The sequence below is a fragment of the Balaenoptera borealis genome (genome assembly GCF_965194805.1).
Source record: "Balaenoptera borealis genome assembly, chromosome: 15".
Lineage (NCBI taxonomy): Eukaryota > Metazoa > Chordata > Mammalia > Artiodactyla > Balaenopteridae > Balaenoptera > Balaenoptera borealis.
In genome coordinates this window covers 70,033,611-70,049,252 of record NC_138871.1, presented here as the reverse complement: position 1 = coordinate 70,049,252, position 15,642 = coordinate 70,033,611, and the positions used below count along the sequence as shown (strand labels likewise).

The following is a 15,642-nucleotide window of genomic DNA, read 5'->3' as shown; positions in this document are numbered from 1 at the left end:
TATTGCTTCTACTTTTCTACATGGGTATTTATATTTATAGTGTATTAGGAGGTAACACTTTCTGATTGCATGCTGTGGATGTTAATTTAAAAGAAGATATCAGTTCTTTCGTTTCTGAAAGTGCTTTTCAGTATTTTTGTTAAACTAATATAAACTTCTTTTAGAAGTTTTTCTGATGCACTCCTCAGATCATTCATACATTTGCAAGGAAATAAGAAGGGCTGACATTTTCTTTTATTTCAGGGGATATCATTTTCAATGCCCAGTACCCAGAGCTGCCTCCCGACTTTATCTTTGGAGAAGATGCTGAGTTCCTGCCAGACCCCTCGGCTCTGCATGTGAGTACTGCAGGCCTGTTTGGATGATCTCTGTTTGCTGAAAGGAGAATAAAGTTAGCTTTTGATAATTCTTTAACAGATACATTTGCTGAACGTATGGATTTTTTCCACCCCTTTTTTCTCTGTCCTATGAAATAAGTGTAACTCGTTATGTGCCAAAATAATAAGAGATTTTTTTTCATTGCAGTTTTACTTTCAGACTATTTTGAATTAATGAAAACCTCTAGCATATTGGTTAAAATATATTTACTTCAGCTGAAGGAGACATGTTGAAAACATTTTCTTTGTTTTAACTTAATATTTCATGCCTGCAATCAATTTTCTAATGTTTACTAACACTTCATCACGGGGCTTGTTAGGGGAGTGTTTCTTGGCTCTTCAGGAGGCCTTTTTTTGTATAGAAGTGAAAGTGGCAAATTTGGACTTACATCTGCATTTTCTCAGTATTATTATCAGAAGGGTAAAGACCAGATTAAGTGTTCTTTATTAAGCAAGACCAAAAACTTTGTAGTTGAAGTAAAATGTTTCTGGATTTAAAGCAGAGAAAAGGGTGGTAGTACTTGTCAGAGCACATGTGGTTTGTATAAAAAATGTTTTTTTCATGGCTAGTGGAGAAAAGCATGTGCCATTTTATTTAAAAGGTCTGACCAGACAAAATGTCTCTCTCTTTCCCTTCTCAAGTTTGAATTTGCTATGATGCCTATACCATAAGAGGTTCTATTATTGTTCAAAAACTATGTTCTTAGTTTTGTTTTTTGGAAATTTTTTTTTGTCTCATTGAAGTTTTGTAATTAAAAGTTTGAGGACTTGCTTTGAAATCTTGTCCCCCCTCCCTTTTTTAAAAGGGAAGTATTAAACAGGAAGTACTAACCCAAACCTAAAGAATTATCTTAAATTTTGGAACACAGCTGTAAAAATACAGTTGGCAAGAGTAGGATGGGTTTGTTGCAAAATTTCTAATAATTACACATAAACTGTTACTTTAGTTGATTTTTTAAAACATTGTAGTTTAAGTATGGTCCCTTTAGATGCTTTGTGTTACAAATTCACCCCATATTGAAACTGAAGGCCTTACCTGGAGAAAATAAGGCAGAAGTACCCCTACAGATCTGTCCTGTATTAAATACGCCCAGTGGAAGGTAGCATATGCTAAATGCCGAAGATATATTACAGGCTAAGAGCTCCAGAAGTTTAAAGAAGCTTGTCAGAAAAGGCTTTGTTGCGGAGGTGAAACTTATAATAATACTTGAAGAATGGAACAAAAGTGGGGAGTGTGGCACAGAGTATTTCAAGTAAGGGGAATGACATAAACAAATGATATGTATAATATATTGTAGAAGAAGGTACTTGACAGGTTTGCTGAAGAGTAAGTTAATATAAGGAAGGGCTAGAAAAGGTTAGAAAGATAACTTGGGATAAGATTGTGGAATGCATTGAATGCTAGGTTAAGAGCCACTGAAGGAAATGATACTTGGAGAATTATCTAACAGCAGTGTGGTCTGTATAATGGATTAAGAGAGATTGAGGACTGTTGTAAAAATCTGTGGGGGGGAAGGGGCTTCGAGCTAGCATGATGCAAGAGGGAACACTATGATGGAAAGGATAAGAAATATATGTTTACAATTTCTCTTTTTGGAATTGCCTTTAAAATTTACAAGGCACATCTTCAATATTAGCAAGGATTGTGAGTATAGACGGTATCTTTCTATCTATCTGTCTATCTCTCTATTTATTTTGGTGAGAGTATAGACTTTAAAAGCTAGAAAGGACCTTAAGTTTTATCTTATTCCACTTTTCTGTTTTAATATTCAGGAAATCGACCTAGATTTATTTTATTTTATTTTTTTAACATCTTTATTGGAGTATAATTGCTTTACGATGTTGTGTTAGTTTCTGCTGTATGACAAAGTGAATCAGCTATATGTATACATATATCCCCATATCTCCTCCCTCTTGCATCTCCCTCCCATCCTCCCTATCCCACCCCTCTAGGTGGACACAAAGCACCGAGGTGATCTCCCTGTGCTATGTGGCTACTTCCCACTAGCTATCTATTTTACATTTGGTAGTGTATATATGTCCATGCCACCCTCTCACTTCGTCCCAGCTTACCCTTCCCCGTCCCCGTGTCCTCAAGTCCATTCTCTACGTCTGTGTCTTTATTCCTGTCCTGCCCCTAGGTTCTTCAGAACCGTTTTTTTTTTTTTTAGATTCCATATATATTTGTGTTACCATACAGTATTTGTTTTTCTGTTTCTGACTTACTTCACTCTGTATGACAGTCTCTAGGTCCATCCACCTCACTACAAATAACTCAATTTCGTTTCTTTTTATGGTGGAGTAATATTCTATTGTATATATGTGCCACATCTTCTTTATCCATTCATCTGGGAAATCGACCATATTGTTGTGTTGGAGTTGATATTATAACTTCACTCTTCTGATGTTTAGTTGTTTTTTTTCTTTTTTTATAAGTGTAAACTTCTTCTTATTTATTTATTTAATGGTGCATATTTTATTTTATTTTTATTTATTTATTTATTTGGTTGCACCGGGTCTTAGTTGCGGCAGGTGGGCTCCCCAGTTGCGGCTCGTGGGCTTCTTAGTTGTGGCTCACTGACCCCTTAGTTGCAGCACACAGGCTCCCTAGCTGTGGCATACGAACTCCTAGTTGTGGCATGCATGTAGGATCTAGTTCCCTGACCAGGGATGGAACCTGGGCCCCCTGGAGTCTTAACCACTGCGCCACCAGGGAAGTCCCCTGATGTTTAGTTTTGAGTGAAGTTATCATAAATGTTTTTGAGAAATTAGCTGAAAAAGAACAGCCAAAAAAATAAAGCACTATATCTAAAAGAAAGATTACAAATCTAGGGGAACACCTCTCTTTAGCTATAGTTTATCTAAGGCCTCAGGCAGGTTACCCAGTGCTTCTTTATGGACCAGTCAGCTGGACAAGCCTAGATAAGCAACCAGGATACACCCTGCACTAGCTGGGTGAGGTCTACACAGCTCTGGAGGGTGCCCTGTATCTTTGCAAAGAACGGTTTGAAGTAGCTTAAAGGATACACATAAGGTTAATAAAAATATATGAGGTGCTCTAATCCATCTGATGAAGCCACTTTTTTCTAAACTCAGACTCTTCATTCAGGAAGGTGAATTTCATTATGGACTTTGAGATTCTCAGCTGAATGGAAAGTACTAGATAGATACCAGATCTAGAGATAGGTATCTCATAGATATCAGGGAATCATAAAATTATTGTTAGGATCTTAATGGTACAGTTGGTCCCACTTCTGGTTTTACACTTGTTTTGTTTTACACTTGTTTTGCTAGAATAATTTAGGAAGCCTGTTAAAAATACAAATTTTTGAACCTCACTGGACATACTGAATTAGATAGATGCTTTAGGGAGCCACAGAGTCATTAAGTTCCCTGGGTGATTTTTATGTGTTAGTCTGTGAACTGCTATTGGGAACCACTAATTGAATCCATCTCTTACAGTAATATCTCCAATAGAAGGCCATTTGCCTTTGCTTGACATTATTTCCAGTGAGGTATCATTTTCCATTTTGGGAATAGCTCTGATTTTTTTAAAATAACTTCTTTATTGAGACATAATTTATATGCCATACAATTCACCTATTTAAAGTGTATAATTCAGTGTTTTTTTTTTTAACATCTTTATTGGAGTATGATTGCTTTACAATGGTGTGTTAGTTTCTGCTTTATAACAAAGTGAATTAGCTAGACATATACATATATCCCCATATCTCCTCCCTCTTGCGTCTCCCTCCCACCCTCCCTATCCCACCCCTCTAGGTGGACACAAAGCACCGAGCTGCTCTCCCTGTGCTATGTGCTGCTTCCCACTAGCTATCTGTTTTACATTTGGTAGTGTATATATGTCCATGCCACTCTCTCACTTCGTCCCAGCTTACGCTTCCCCCTCCCCGTGTCCTCAAGTCCATTCTCTACGTCTGCGTCTTTATTCCTGTCCTGCCCCTAGGTTCTTCAGAACCTTTTTTTTTTCTTTAGATTCCATATATATGTGTTAGCATATGGTATTTGTTTTTCTGTTTCTGACTTACTTCACTCTGTATGACAGACTCTAGGTCCATCCACCTCACTACAAATAACTCAGTTTCGTTTCTTTTTATGGCTGAGTAATATTCCATTGTATATATGTGCCACATCTTCTTTATCCATTCATCTGTTGATGTACACTTAGGTTGCTTCCACGTCCTGACTATTGTAAATAGAGCTGCAATGGACATTATGGTACATGACTCTTTTTGAATTATGGTTTTCTCAGGGTATATGCCCAGTAGTGGGATTGCTGGGTCATATGGTAGTTCTATTTTTAGTTTTTTAAGGAACCTCCATACTGTTCTCCATAGTGGCTGTATCAATTTCCATTCCCACCAACAGTGCAAGAGGGTTCCCTTTTCTCCACACCCTCTCCAGCATTTATTGTGTGTAGATTTTTTGATGATGGCCATTCTGACTGGTATGAGGTGGTACCTCATTGTAGTTTTGATTTGCATTCCTCTAATGATTAGTGATGTTGAGCATCCTTTCATGTGTTTGTTGGTAATCTCTGTATCTTTGGAGAAATGTCTATTCAGGTCTTCTCATTTTTGGATTGGGTTGTTTTTTTGATATTGAGCTGCATGAGCTGCTTGTATATTTTGGAGATTAATCCTTTGTCAGTTGCTTCATTTGCAAGTATTTTCTCCCATTCTGAGGGTTGTCTTTTTGTCTTGTTTATGGTTTCCTTTGCTGTGCAAAAGCTTTTAAGTTTCATTAGGTCCCATTTGTTTATTTTTGTTTTTATTTCCATTTCTGTAGAAGGTAAGTCAAAAAGGATCTTGCTGTGATTTATGTCATAGAGTGTTCTGCCTATGTTTTCCTCTAAGAGTTTTATAGTGTCTGGCCTTACATTTTGGTCTTTAATCCATTTTGAGTTTATTTTTGTGTATGGTGTTAGGGAGTGTTCTAATTTCATTCTTTTACATGTAGCTGTCCAGTTTTCCCAGCACCACTTGTTGAAGAGGCTGTCTTTTCTCCATTGTATACTCTTGCCTCCTTTATCAAATATAAGGTGACCATATGTGTATGGGTTTATCTCTGGGCTTTCTATCCTGTTCCATTGATCTATATTTCTGTTTTTGTGCCAGTACCATACTGTCTTGATTAATTTCAGTGGTTTTTAGTTGTGCAACTATCACCACAGTCAAATTTAGAACATTGTCATCACCTCTAAAAGAAATTCCAGACCCATTAGCAGTCACTTCCGTATCCTCCCCACCCCCACCTGTGTTCACTCTCAGCAGTAACTAATGTATATTTCTGTCTGTTTATTTGCCTATTCTGGATATTTCATATAAATGGAATCATATAATATATGGTCCTTTGTGACTGACTTCTTTCACTTAGCATACTGTCTTCAGTGTAACATGTATCACTACATCATTTTTTGTTGCCAAGTAATATTCTATTGTATACATGTACCACATTTTATTTGTACTTTTGTCAGTTGATGAACATTTGGGTTGTTTCCACATTTTGGGTATTATAAATACTGCTGTTGTGTGGACATATTTTTAGTCCTTTTGGATATATAGGAGTGGAATTACAGGGTCAAATGGTAACACTATGTTTAACTTTTTGAGGAACTCCCTGACTGTTTTCCAAAGTGTCTGTACCATTTTACATCCCCATTAGTGGTGTATAAGTGTTCCAGTTTCTTCACATTCTCACTAACACTTATTGTTATCTATCTTTATGATTAGACCCATCCTAGTGGGTATGAAGTGGTTATCTCATTGTGGTTTTTGGTTTGCATTTCCCTGATGGCTAATGATGTTATGCATCTTTTTCTTTGTTAATTGGCCATTTATTTATCTTCTTTGTAGAAATGTCTATTCAAATCCTTTGCCCATTTTTAAATTGGGTTATTTGTCTTTTTATTGTTGAGGTGTAAGTGTTCTTTATATATTCTGGGTACAAGTTCTTTATCAAGATATATGACTTACAAAATTTTCTCCCATTCTGTGGATTTTTTCACTTTCTAGATAGTATTGTTTGAAGGGCAAAAATTTTTAATTTTTAGGAAGTCCAAGTTGTCTTTTTTCTTTTGTTGTTTGTGCTTCTGGTTTCATATCTAAGAAACCATTGTCTAGTCCAAGTTTAATAATTTTTGCTCTTACTGTGAGGTAGGGGCCTTGCTTTATTGTTTTACAAGTGGAGATACAGATGCCCCAAGCACAGTTTATTGGAAAGACTATCTTTTCCTTATTGAATTGTTTTGGCATTCTTGGCATTCTGAAACTCAATTGACTATAAATGTGTGGGTTTGTTTCTGAATTCTCAATATGTATACCCGTACCACACTGTCTTGCTTTCTGTGACTTTGTAATAAGTTTTGAAATTGGGAAGTATGAGTTTTTGAATTTTGTTCTTCTTTTCCAAGATTGCTTTGACTAGTGGGTTGCTCTCATTTCCACATTAATTTTAGGATCAGCTTGTCAATTTCTGCAAGGAATCCAGCTGGGATTTTGGAAGAGATTGCATTTAATCTGTATATCCAGCTAGAGATTATTTCTATTTTAACAACATTAAGTCTTCTAATCCAGGAACATGAAATGCCTTAACATTTTTAAGTCTTTCGTTAATATCTTTTAATTTTGTAATTTTCAGAGTACAGGTTTTACACTCGTTTTGTTAAATTTATTCCTAAGAACTTTATTGTTTTTGTAAATAAACTTGTTTTTAATTTCATTTTCAGTTTCACATTGATACTATACAGAAACAATTGATTTTTGTATATTGATCTTGTATCCAGCAACCTTACAGCTCTAACTTTTAACATAAAGTTTTTCTTTCTATTGAGCAGAAATCTCTTTACAGAATTATGTTCTTCATCTTTTTCTACTTTTTTGATGTAAATCAGTTTGTTGTGGAAGCTGGGTGATTACATATTTTGATATTGAGATGTGGTCATAAAATACTGATATTGCTTTTCCTTTGATCTCTTAAACTCAACTTAAAGTGTTTCATAAGATAGAAATGGAAGCAGCATTGCAATTAGCTTACAGTATGTCTGGGAGCTTCTTTTAAGATCAACATTCATAAATTGTAGTAGATTTCTTAAAAATTTGCCTCATTGCTCTACATTATATATGCTAATAATTTATTCACCAAACCATGTAAGGTAATATTAATTGAAAGTTATGACCTAAGGCCTAAGCAATGGAGATAAAGCCTGAACTCTACACCATATGAACCAGCAATCCCATTCCTGGGCATATATGCAGACAAAACTATAATTTGGAAAGATACTTGCACCCCTATGTTCATAGCAGCAGTATTTACAATAACCAAGACATGGAAACAACCTGAATATCAGTCAACAGATGAATGGGTAAAGAAGATGTGGAATATATATATAGGAATATTACCCAGGCATTAAAAAGAATGAAATAATGCCATTTGCAGCAACATGGATGGACCTAGAGATTATCATACTAAGTAAAGTAAGTCAGAAAGAGAAAGACAAATACCATATGATATCACTTATATGTGGAATCTAAACTATGACACAAATGGACATATCTATGAAACAGAAACAGACCCATAGACATAGAGAACAGACTTGTGGTTGCCAAGGAGGGTATGGGGGGAAGGGAAGAATTAGGAGTTTGGGATTAGCAGATGCAAACTATTATACATAGGATGGAAAAACAGCAACATCCTGCTGTATAACACAAGGAACTGTACTCAATATCCTGTGATAAATCATAATGGAAAAGAATATTGAAAAGAATATATATATGTATAACTGAGTCACTTCACTATACAGTAGAAATTAACACAACTTGTAAATCACTGTACTTCAATTAAAAAAAAAAAAAAGCCTGAACTATACTCTAGATATACTCTATACTATACTCTCTCTCTCTCTATATATATATATACTCTAGATATATAGTGTTCTCTGGTTAGCAGGGTTAGCACACTACTTTATTTAATAGACAATATGAGAAAATCATGTGAATACAACATAGTACATGGCAGAGGGAGCAGTTAATTCGGTTTGGGGCTGGTGGTGGAAAGTTTTTAATACAACAATAACATGATAATCATCCAGTTAATCTGTGCTTAGAAGTATTTTTCAGGGACACTTAAGAAGAGTTGATTCTTGGTTGGAGAGGTTGTTTGTAGAGCTTTTTGCTGTTTGCACTTTTGCTTTGAGCCTCAAGTCTGAAGCATATGCTGATTAAAGAGCTGTCCCTGCCCTATAAGTGAATTTGTCAGTGACTTTGCTTTCACTCTGTTCTGTCTTATGTGTTTGCCATACTGTTTCATCTGTCATATTGTAACTAAGAGACTGACTTATTGATGCCCTCCTTTACTAATGAAAAAGCATAAAAATCAACAACAGACAAATTGGGGAAAATCCTATCTGTGGGTATTTATTGATTACACACTGTGTGTCCAACACTGTGTTATATGGAATTTGACCTCAAGGAGGCTAAATTTTAGGGAGACATAGATACATGAAAACAAATGGCCATAGGTGTATATACTTCAGTGCTGGAATACTTGATACCAAGAAGTGCTGTGGGATAATTACATAGTGTTTTCACATATATTATATAATATGAGAGGAGAGGATGATCACTAAATTAAGACAGAGGCTCCATTAAAATGAAAAAGGGGGCTTCCCTGGTGGCGCAGTGGTTGAGAATCTGCCTGCCAATGCAGGGGACACGGGTTCGAGCCCTGGTCTGGGAAGATCCCACATGCCACGGAGCAGCTGGGCCCCATGAGCCACAGCTGCTGAGCCTGCGCGTCTGGAGCCTGTGCTCCGCAGCAAGAGAGGCCGCGATAGTGAGAGGCCCGCGCACCGCGATTAAGAGTGGCCCCCACTTGCCACAACTAGAGAAAGCCCTCGCACAGAAACGAAGACCCAACACAGCCATAAATAAATAAATAAAAATTAAAAAAAAAAAAGAAAAAGGGAAAATTATCATGGTTTGGAACTGCAGGATTTAAATCATCAGAAAGAAGTTGGAACTTGTGCTGAACTGTAAGTGATGGGTCTGCTCTAGCGGTTATAATTGCTTCTCCTTCCATTCTATTCCGTGCTCACTCTTTTCCAGCCACACAGGCCTCCTTGCTATTCCTCCAAAAGTCTGAGGACCTCCTTAGAAACTTTTTATTTGCTATTTACCAGTTTCATTCCCTTCTGCCTGGAACCTTCTTCTCCCAGTTATCTGAATGGCTTGTTCTCCTCCTATCTTCAAATGTCATTATGTAAGAGAGGCCTGCCCTGACATCCCTATGCAAAATAGTAGTAACGCTCTCCCCATTACTTTCTCATCATTATCCTGCTTTATTTTCTTCACTGCACTTTATCACCATTTGATAAATTTGGGGCTGCTTATTTATTAGGTATCTGTTTCTGCTAAGGTGACCAACTGCCCTGTTTGTCCCGGAGTGAGGGATTTTCTGGGATTTAGTATGTTCCCTGCTAAGACGGGACAGTCCCAGGTAAACTGGGATACATGATCACCTTTGTTTATTCACTGGATTGGAAGCTTCTTGAGAGAATGGAATTTGTTTTCTTCACTGCTGTATCCTAGTGTCTAGAAGGGTACCTGGTGCATAGAGGTGCGCAGTGTGTATCTGTTAGATGAACAGTTTGCCTTTAAGGTTCTGCATCCTTAAGGGACTTGTTGGTTTCCAAGACTAGAAAATGTCTTAAATGAAAATTTCAAACTAGAAGAAAGAGATTCAATTTTTGAGAAACTTGTAGGATAAAAATCAGTTAACAGAAACTCTGAAGCTGTGATTTTTTCAGCCTCGCTTTTGTAACACCGTGTGGTGTGTTCAGCTGCCTTAGAGGGTATTGTGAAATTCTTTCCCCCCAAAGTAATAGTGATAATTCACTTTAATTTAAAATAAAATTGCATAAAGGAGGAAGGGTGGATCATATATTTAAATGAGAAGAACATGTTGCAATTATAGCATGGTTAGAAACCACTGATATCTGACTTCCTAGTTTGAAGAAGGTGACGACGATTTTGTGTTTGCGACAAGCATCTTCAGGGTAGGGAACCTAACGCTACTGCAGGTACTACCCACTGGTTGTGTAATTATTTCACTGACTCTGTTCTGCTTGTGGAATGTAAGTGTAGAAAGAGTAGTGTGCTCACACCTTGTTGCTTCTCCTTCCCTGCTCTTCTCTGTGTTACCTAAAGAAAGACATCTTTTGAATGTGTCCATGGAAAATAGTGTCCGTATCCTGTGTACATGAAAGATACTTGAAATATATGTGAAGAAAGCACTAAGCTGAGATAGACTGCATGGCCCATTGTTCACAAATGCCATCCAGATGTGTGGTGCTGCTGTTCCTCGACACTACCATTGCCACGGCCATTAACATATTATAAAATAGAACGCTCTGCATTTTTCAAATATCTGTTTAATGCCTCAGTTGAGGCCTATAAAAGACTCATCCTTCACCCTCAAGCTGGTCGTAATGCTCAAGACAAATAAGTGAACAGAATTGCAGCCTTGGGTGATACGAGCAGGAAATAGAGGTATGTGCACACGGTGCTGGGGGGACATGGAGGAGGAGCAGTTTATCAGATCCATGGATAGTAAGTGTCAAGGACTTAGAAACATATTATTTGGTTGTTTATAAATAATACACATTTTATGTAACTTATTGAAGAATAACATGCCTAGAGAAGAGTGTACAAATCGTAACTACCTAGCATGGCGAATTTCCAGAAAGTAAAGACATTATGTAATCGGCACCCAGATCAAGAAACAGAACATATCCAGCTTCCAGAAGCCCCACTCATGCCCTCTCCCATCACTGTGACCACCTTGCCCAAGAGTAAACACTGTGCTGACTTTCTCACCATTATTAATTTGCCTCTTTTTGATCTTTCTGCAAATGGAATCAAACAGCATGTACTTGTGTGCCTGACTTCTTTCACTCAGCATTTATTTGGGAGCTTTACCTGTGTAGCTGTTGTTGTTGCCTGCTCGTTGCTCATAGTGTTTCCCTGTGTGAGCGTACCACGGTTCATTTATCCATTCTAGTGTTGATCAACGTTTGGATTATTTACATTTTTTTTTTGCTGTTGTGAATAGTGCTATTATGAATATTCTGCATGTCTCATTGGACATATGTGTGCATTTCTGATGGGCGTATACTGAAGGGCAGACTCACTGGCTCACGTTGTGTAGAGGATTAAGGGGAGGACTGTTAATATATACACATGTGCATACACACATAATTTTGATGGTATGTGTTATAAATAAGTCTTTAAAAATACAGTTGTAGAAAAACAGAACATCTTGAAAGTACAAACAGGGTACACTTAAAATGAAACTTGACCATTTTGTCAGTCAGCGTTCAGTCAGGAGACAGAAACCATATCAGTAATTTGAGGAGGGTAGAGGAAGAATGCCCCAAAAGGAACAAACTGGGAAGACCCTTTACTCATGGCTCCCTGCAACCCCCCAAGGCTGAGACTCTGACCTCCTTGTTGGAGAGGGTGTGGCTACAGCCCCCTGGATGATGGAGACCCTCACTTGGGGGTTCTGGTAGGCCAAGGCTGGCAAGTAGAAATGGGCTAGGTGCCAGTTAAACGGGCTGGAGGGTGAGCACTGCTGGGTCTCCTGTGTGCCTCTAGCAGCTGCACCATAGGTGCAGCTCTGAAAAGTGCACTAGAGCCAGGGTAAGAAGCTCCCTTTCTGTCACGCCTTGCACCGTCCCTCCATCACTTTCTATTGACAAGCTAAACATTGCACCAGCTGACAGAGGAAACATGTTTACAGGGCCCAGTTCCAGTTTCATAAGCAGGACAAAGAAGAGTAGATTTGGGAGATGAGAGGCAATAAGGGAATAACCAGCACAACTATGTAACACCAAACTTACCTTCCAGTTTATTTTTTCTGCTGTGTCTAATTTGCTGTTAAACCCATCTAAAGAGCTCTTAATTTCAGGTAATATATTCTTCAATTCTGCAATTCCATTTGGTTCTTTTCTATACGTTCTTTAGTGAATTTAGCTTTTCATCTATAGTTTTCTCCATTTTCTTGTACATACTAATTGTATTTATTTTCAAGTCCTTATGAACCAATTCCAATATCTGAAATATTCTTGGGTCTCTTTGTTTTGCCTGCTTTTTTTCTTTATCAGTGATATGATTCTGTATTTGGTGTTTCTAGTTGTTTTGAGTGGATGTCAGACATTCCAGTTCAAAAACAATAGAGGCTCCAGGTGATGCTCTTTTCTTCTAGAGAGAAAGTTCATTGTCCCCTCTCACAGGCAGATACACGTTGACCGATCACCTTAATCCAGACAGGGACTCTGCTGGGTTGAGGCTGGTTTATGGCTTTGGTAAGGGTACGTCTACCTTTGCTTTACTACTGTTCCTGAAGTAGAGCTCTTCAGGGTTTTTAACCAAGAGTCTGGAGTGGCCACTGTTCTTAGACCCTTTTAAGTGCTTTGGCCAATAAAATATTTTAAAATAGACACCATGTTATTTATCAAATTATTTGAACACCTGCACAGCATGGATCTCATGGATCTCCCTGAGAGATCTCATATTCTAAATTTTGTCTTGTTAAGCCTGCTGGTAACTCTGCTCTGCTTTTCAGAAGTGGTTGCTTAATTTTTAGCTTCTTGCCCTTGGGCTGCCCCAGAATTTATCAGATGTCTTGAGGGGAACTGGCTGCATGTTTGAGGTCTCTCAAGACTCTGTTCTGATGATTTTTCTGAGTCCAGCAGCAACTTTGTGCTGTGCAAAGCCTGGTTTCTCAGCCTCCTTCCTGTGCCCAGAATTTGCAAATGTCCCAGGGATACCTCTCCCTGATGCTCTCTCCTTTCTGAATTCTCAGCCCCTCCAGTTCTCATTGCTTCAGCAGACGTCAAATACCTTCAACTATCTGGCTTTCTGGTTGTTCTTACTGAGACTGCTGGTTTATACAAAGCCACTCCATCTGATCTGGAAGCATAAGTCAGTTGTCCTACATATAGTTTTGCCCTTTACTGACTTATATACACTATTGATACTATGTATAAAATAGATGACTAATGAGAACCTACTGTACAGCACAGGGAACTCTACTCAGTGCTCTGTGGTGACCTAAATGAGAAGGAAATCCAAAAAAGAGGGGATATATGTATACCTATAGCTGATTCACTTTGCTGTACAGTATAAACTAACACAATATTGTAAAGCAACTATACTCCAATTAAAAAACAAAACAAAACAAACAAAGCAAAAGTACAAAACCTTAGTGGGCCATAAATACCACTTCCTATGTTGGCAAGAATACAGAATTAAGAAAAATCATTATTAATAATAAAAATACTTAATGTTAATAAAATTTCAATAACATTAATAAAAATTATTAAAATGCCAAAAAACAGTGTACTTCTTCCTTTCTTACGAAAACCTAGATTTTTTTAAAATTTATTTATTTATTTATTTATTTATTTATGGCTGTGTTGGGTCTTTGTTTCTGTGCGAGGGCTTTCTCTAGTTGTGGCAAGCGGGGGCCACTCCTCATCGTGGTGCGTGGGCCTCTCACTATCGCGGCCTCTCTTGTTGCGGAGCACAGGCTCCAGACGCGCAGGCTCAGTAATTGTGGTTCACGGGCCCAGCTGCTCTGCGGCATGTGGCATCTTCCCAGACCAGGGCTCGAACCCGTGTCCCCTGCATTGGCAGGCAGATTCTCAACCACTGCGCCACCATGGAAGCCCGAAAACCTAGATTTTAAGTTCCAATAGATTTTCCTAAGGTGGAAAGAAATAAGGGTAAACATTATTTAGAGATGGCATCTCTGGTTCTCTTGATCTGAATGCAGCTTGGATTCAAAGGATGCATCAATGTATGATCCAAGTGAATATGAGAAAATTATGAGAAATTTCGATGCAAACTTGGTTTATGTGCTGATGAGTTAAAAACTCTGTATTTCCACCATTATCTATTTTTACTTATCAGCCATGGAAACATTTTATGAGGTAGGAAATATGCTGATATTGTTATTCTTTGTAAAATGTACCTCCTTAGGGGAGACAGTGGAAGGCCCCTGGTCTAGGAATGATGATTTATGAGTTCATCTATTTTTTCAAAGGTGTTGCTACCATAACCAACTGTGGAATAAGATGAGTATTAATGTATACACATATGCATACACACATATCATTTTGAAGGCATGTGTTACAAACAAGGCTTTTAAAAGCACAGTTGTAGAAAAACAACATCTTGTAAGTACAAACAAGGTACATTTAAAATGTTCACTCTTGAAGTAAGTCAGAAAGAGAAAAACAAATACCGTATGCTAACACATATATATGGAATATTAAAAAAAAATGATTCTAAAGAACCTAGGGGCAGGACAGGAATAAAGATGCAGACGTAGAGAATGGACTTGAGGAGATGGGGAGGGGGAAGGGTAAGCTGGGACGAAGTGAAAGAGTGGCATGGACTTATGTATACTACCAAATGTAAAATAGATAGCTAATGGGAAGCAACCCCATAGCACAGGGAGGTCAGCTCGGTGCTTTGTGACCACCTAGAGGGGTGGGATAGGGAGGATGGGAGGGAGATGCAAGAGGGAGGAGATATGGGGATATATGTATATGTATATGTATAGCTGATTCACTTCGTTATAAAGCAGAAACTAACATACCACTGTCAGGCAATTATACTCCAATAAAGATGTTAAACAAAAATAAATACCAAAAAAAATGTTCACTCTTATAAGACAAATGAAAAAAAGGCAAACCAAGTTATTTTTTGAAATCTAATGGCAAATATAACATTTAGCATATATTGCCAGTTCTGATTTACTCAAGTGAATTTGTAAAAATGCTTTTGGGAAAATGAGGTACTGAACTGCGTGCGTGTGAAGCATTTCAGTTCAAAAACTGCTTATTCAGAGGAGTTACTTGATGATCAGTTTTGAAGATTATTCATTGTCTTTGGTTGGTCATCTCTGTCATCCTCTCTTTATCACCTTTTTTCCTCTCCAGCACCCTTCTCAAAGAGTTGGATTTTAAAATTATAACAGGGTATTTTTATTATTAACAACATATAAAATACAGATAAGTACCAATAAAAACAAATCCTTAATCCCACAGTTTAGAGATGAGTATTATTAACATTTTAGTGGATTTACTCTCAGTATTTTTCTCTGTCTTTGTCACACGCATACATGTCCTTTACAGTTTTCAATATATATTCTTTTACCTTACATATTATTGTAAGCA

General features: G+C 37.6%; 1 protein-coding gene across 4 annotated transcripts in view; it reads left to right on the top strand.

Moving 5' to 3' along the window:
* The window catches only part of BABAM2 (BRISC and BRCA1 A complex member 2), a 450,608-nt gene that overhangs the window by 90,220 nt on the left and 344,746 nt on the right, over positions 1-15,642 (top strand). For all 4 annotated transcript variants that reach the window (XM_082357625.1, XM_082357623.1, XM_082357624.1 and 1 more), the window contains exon 4: positions 244-338. In XM_082357625.1, the coding sequence (XP_082213751.1) occupies positions 244-338 (95 nt within the window). The remainder of the gene's footprint in view (positions 1-243; positions 339-15,642) is intronic.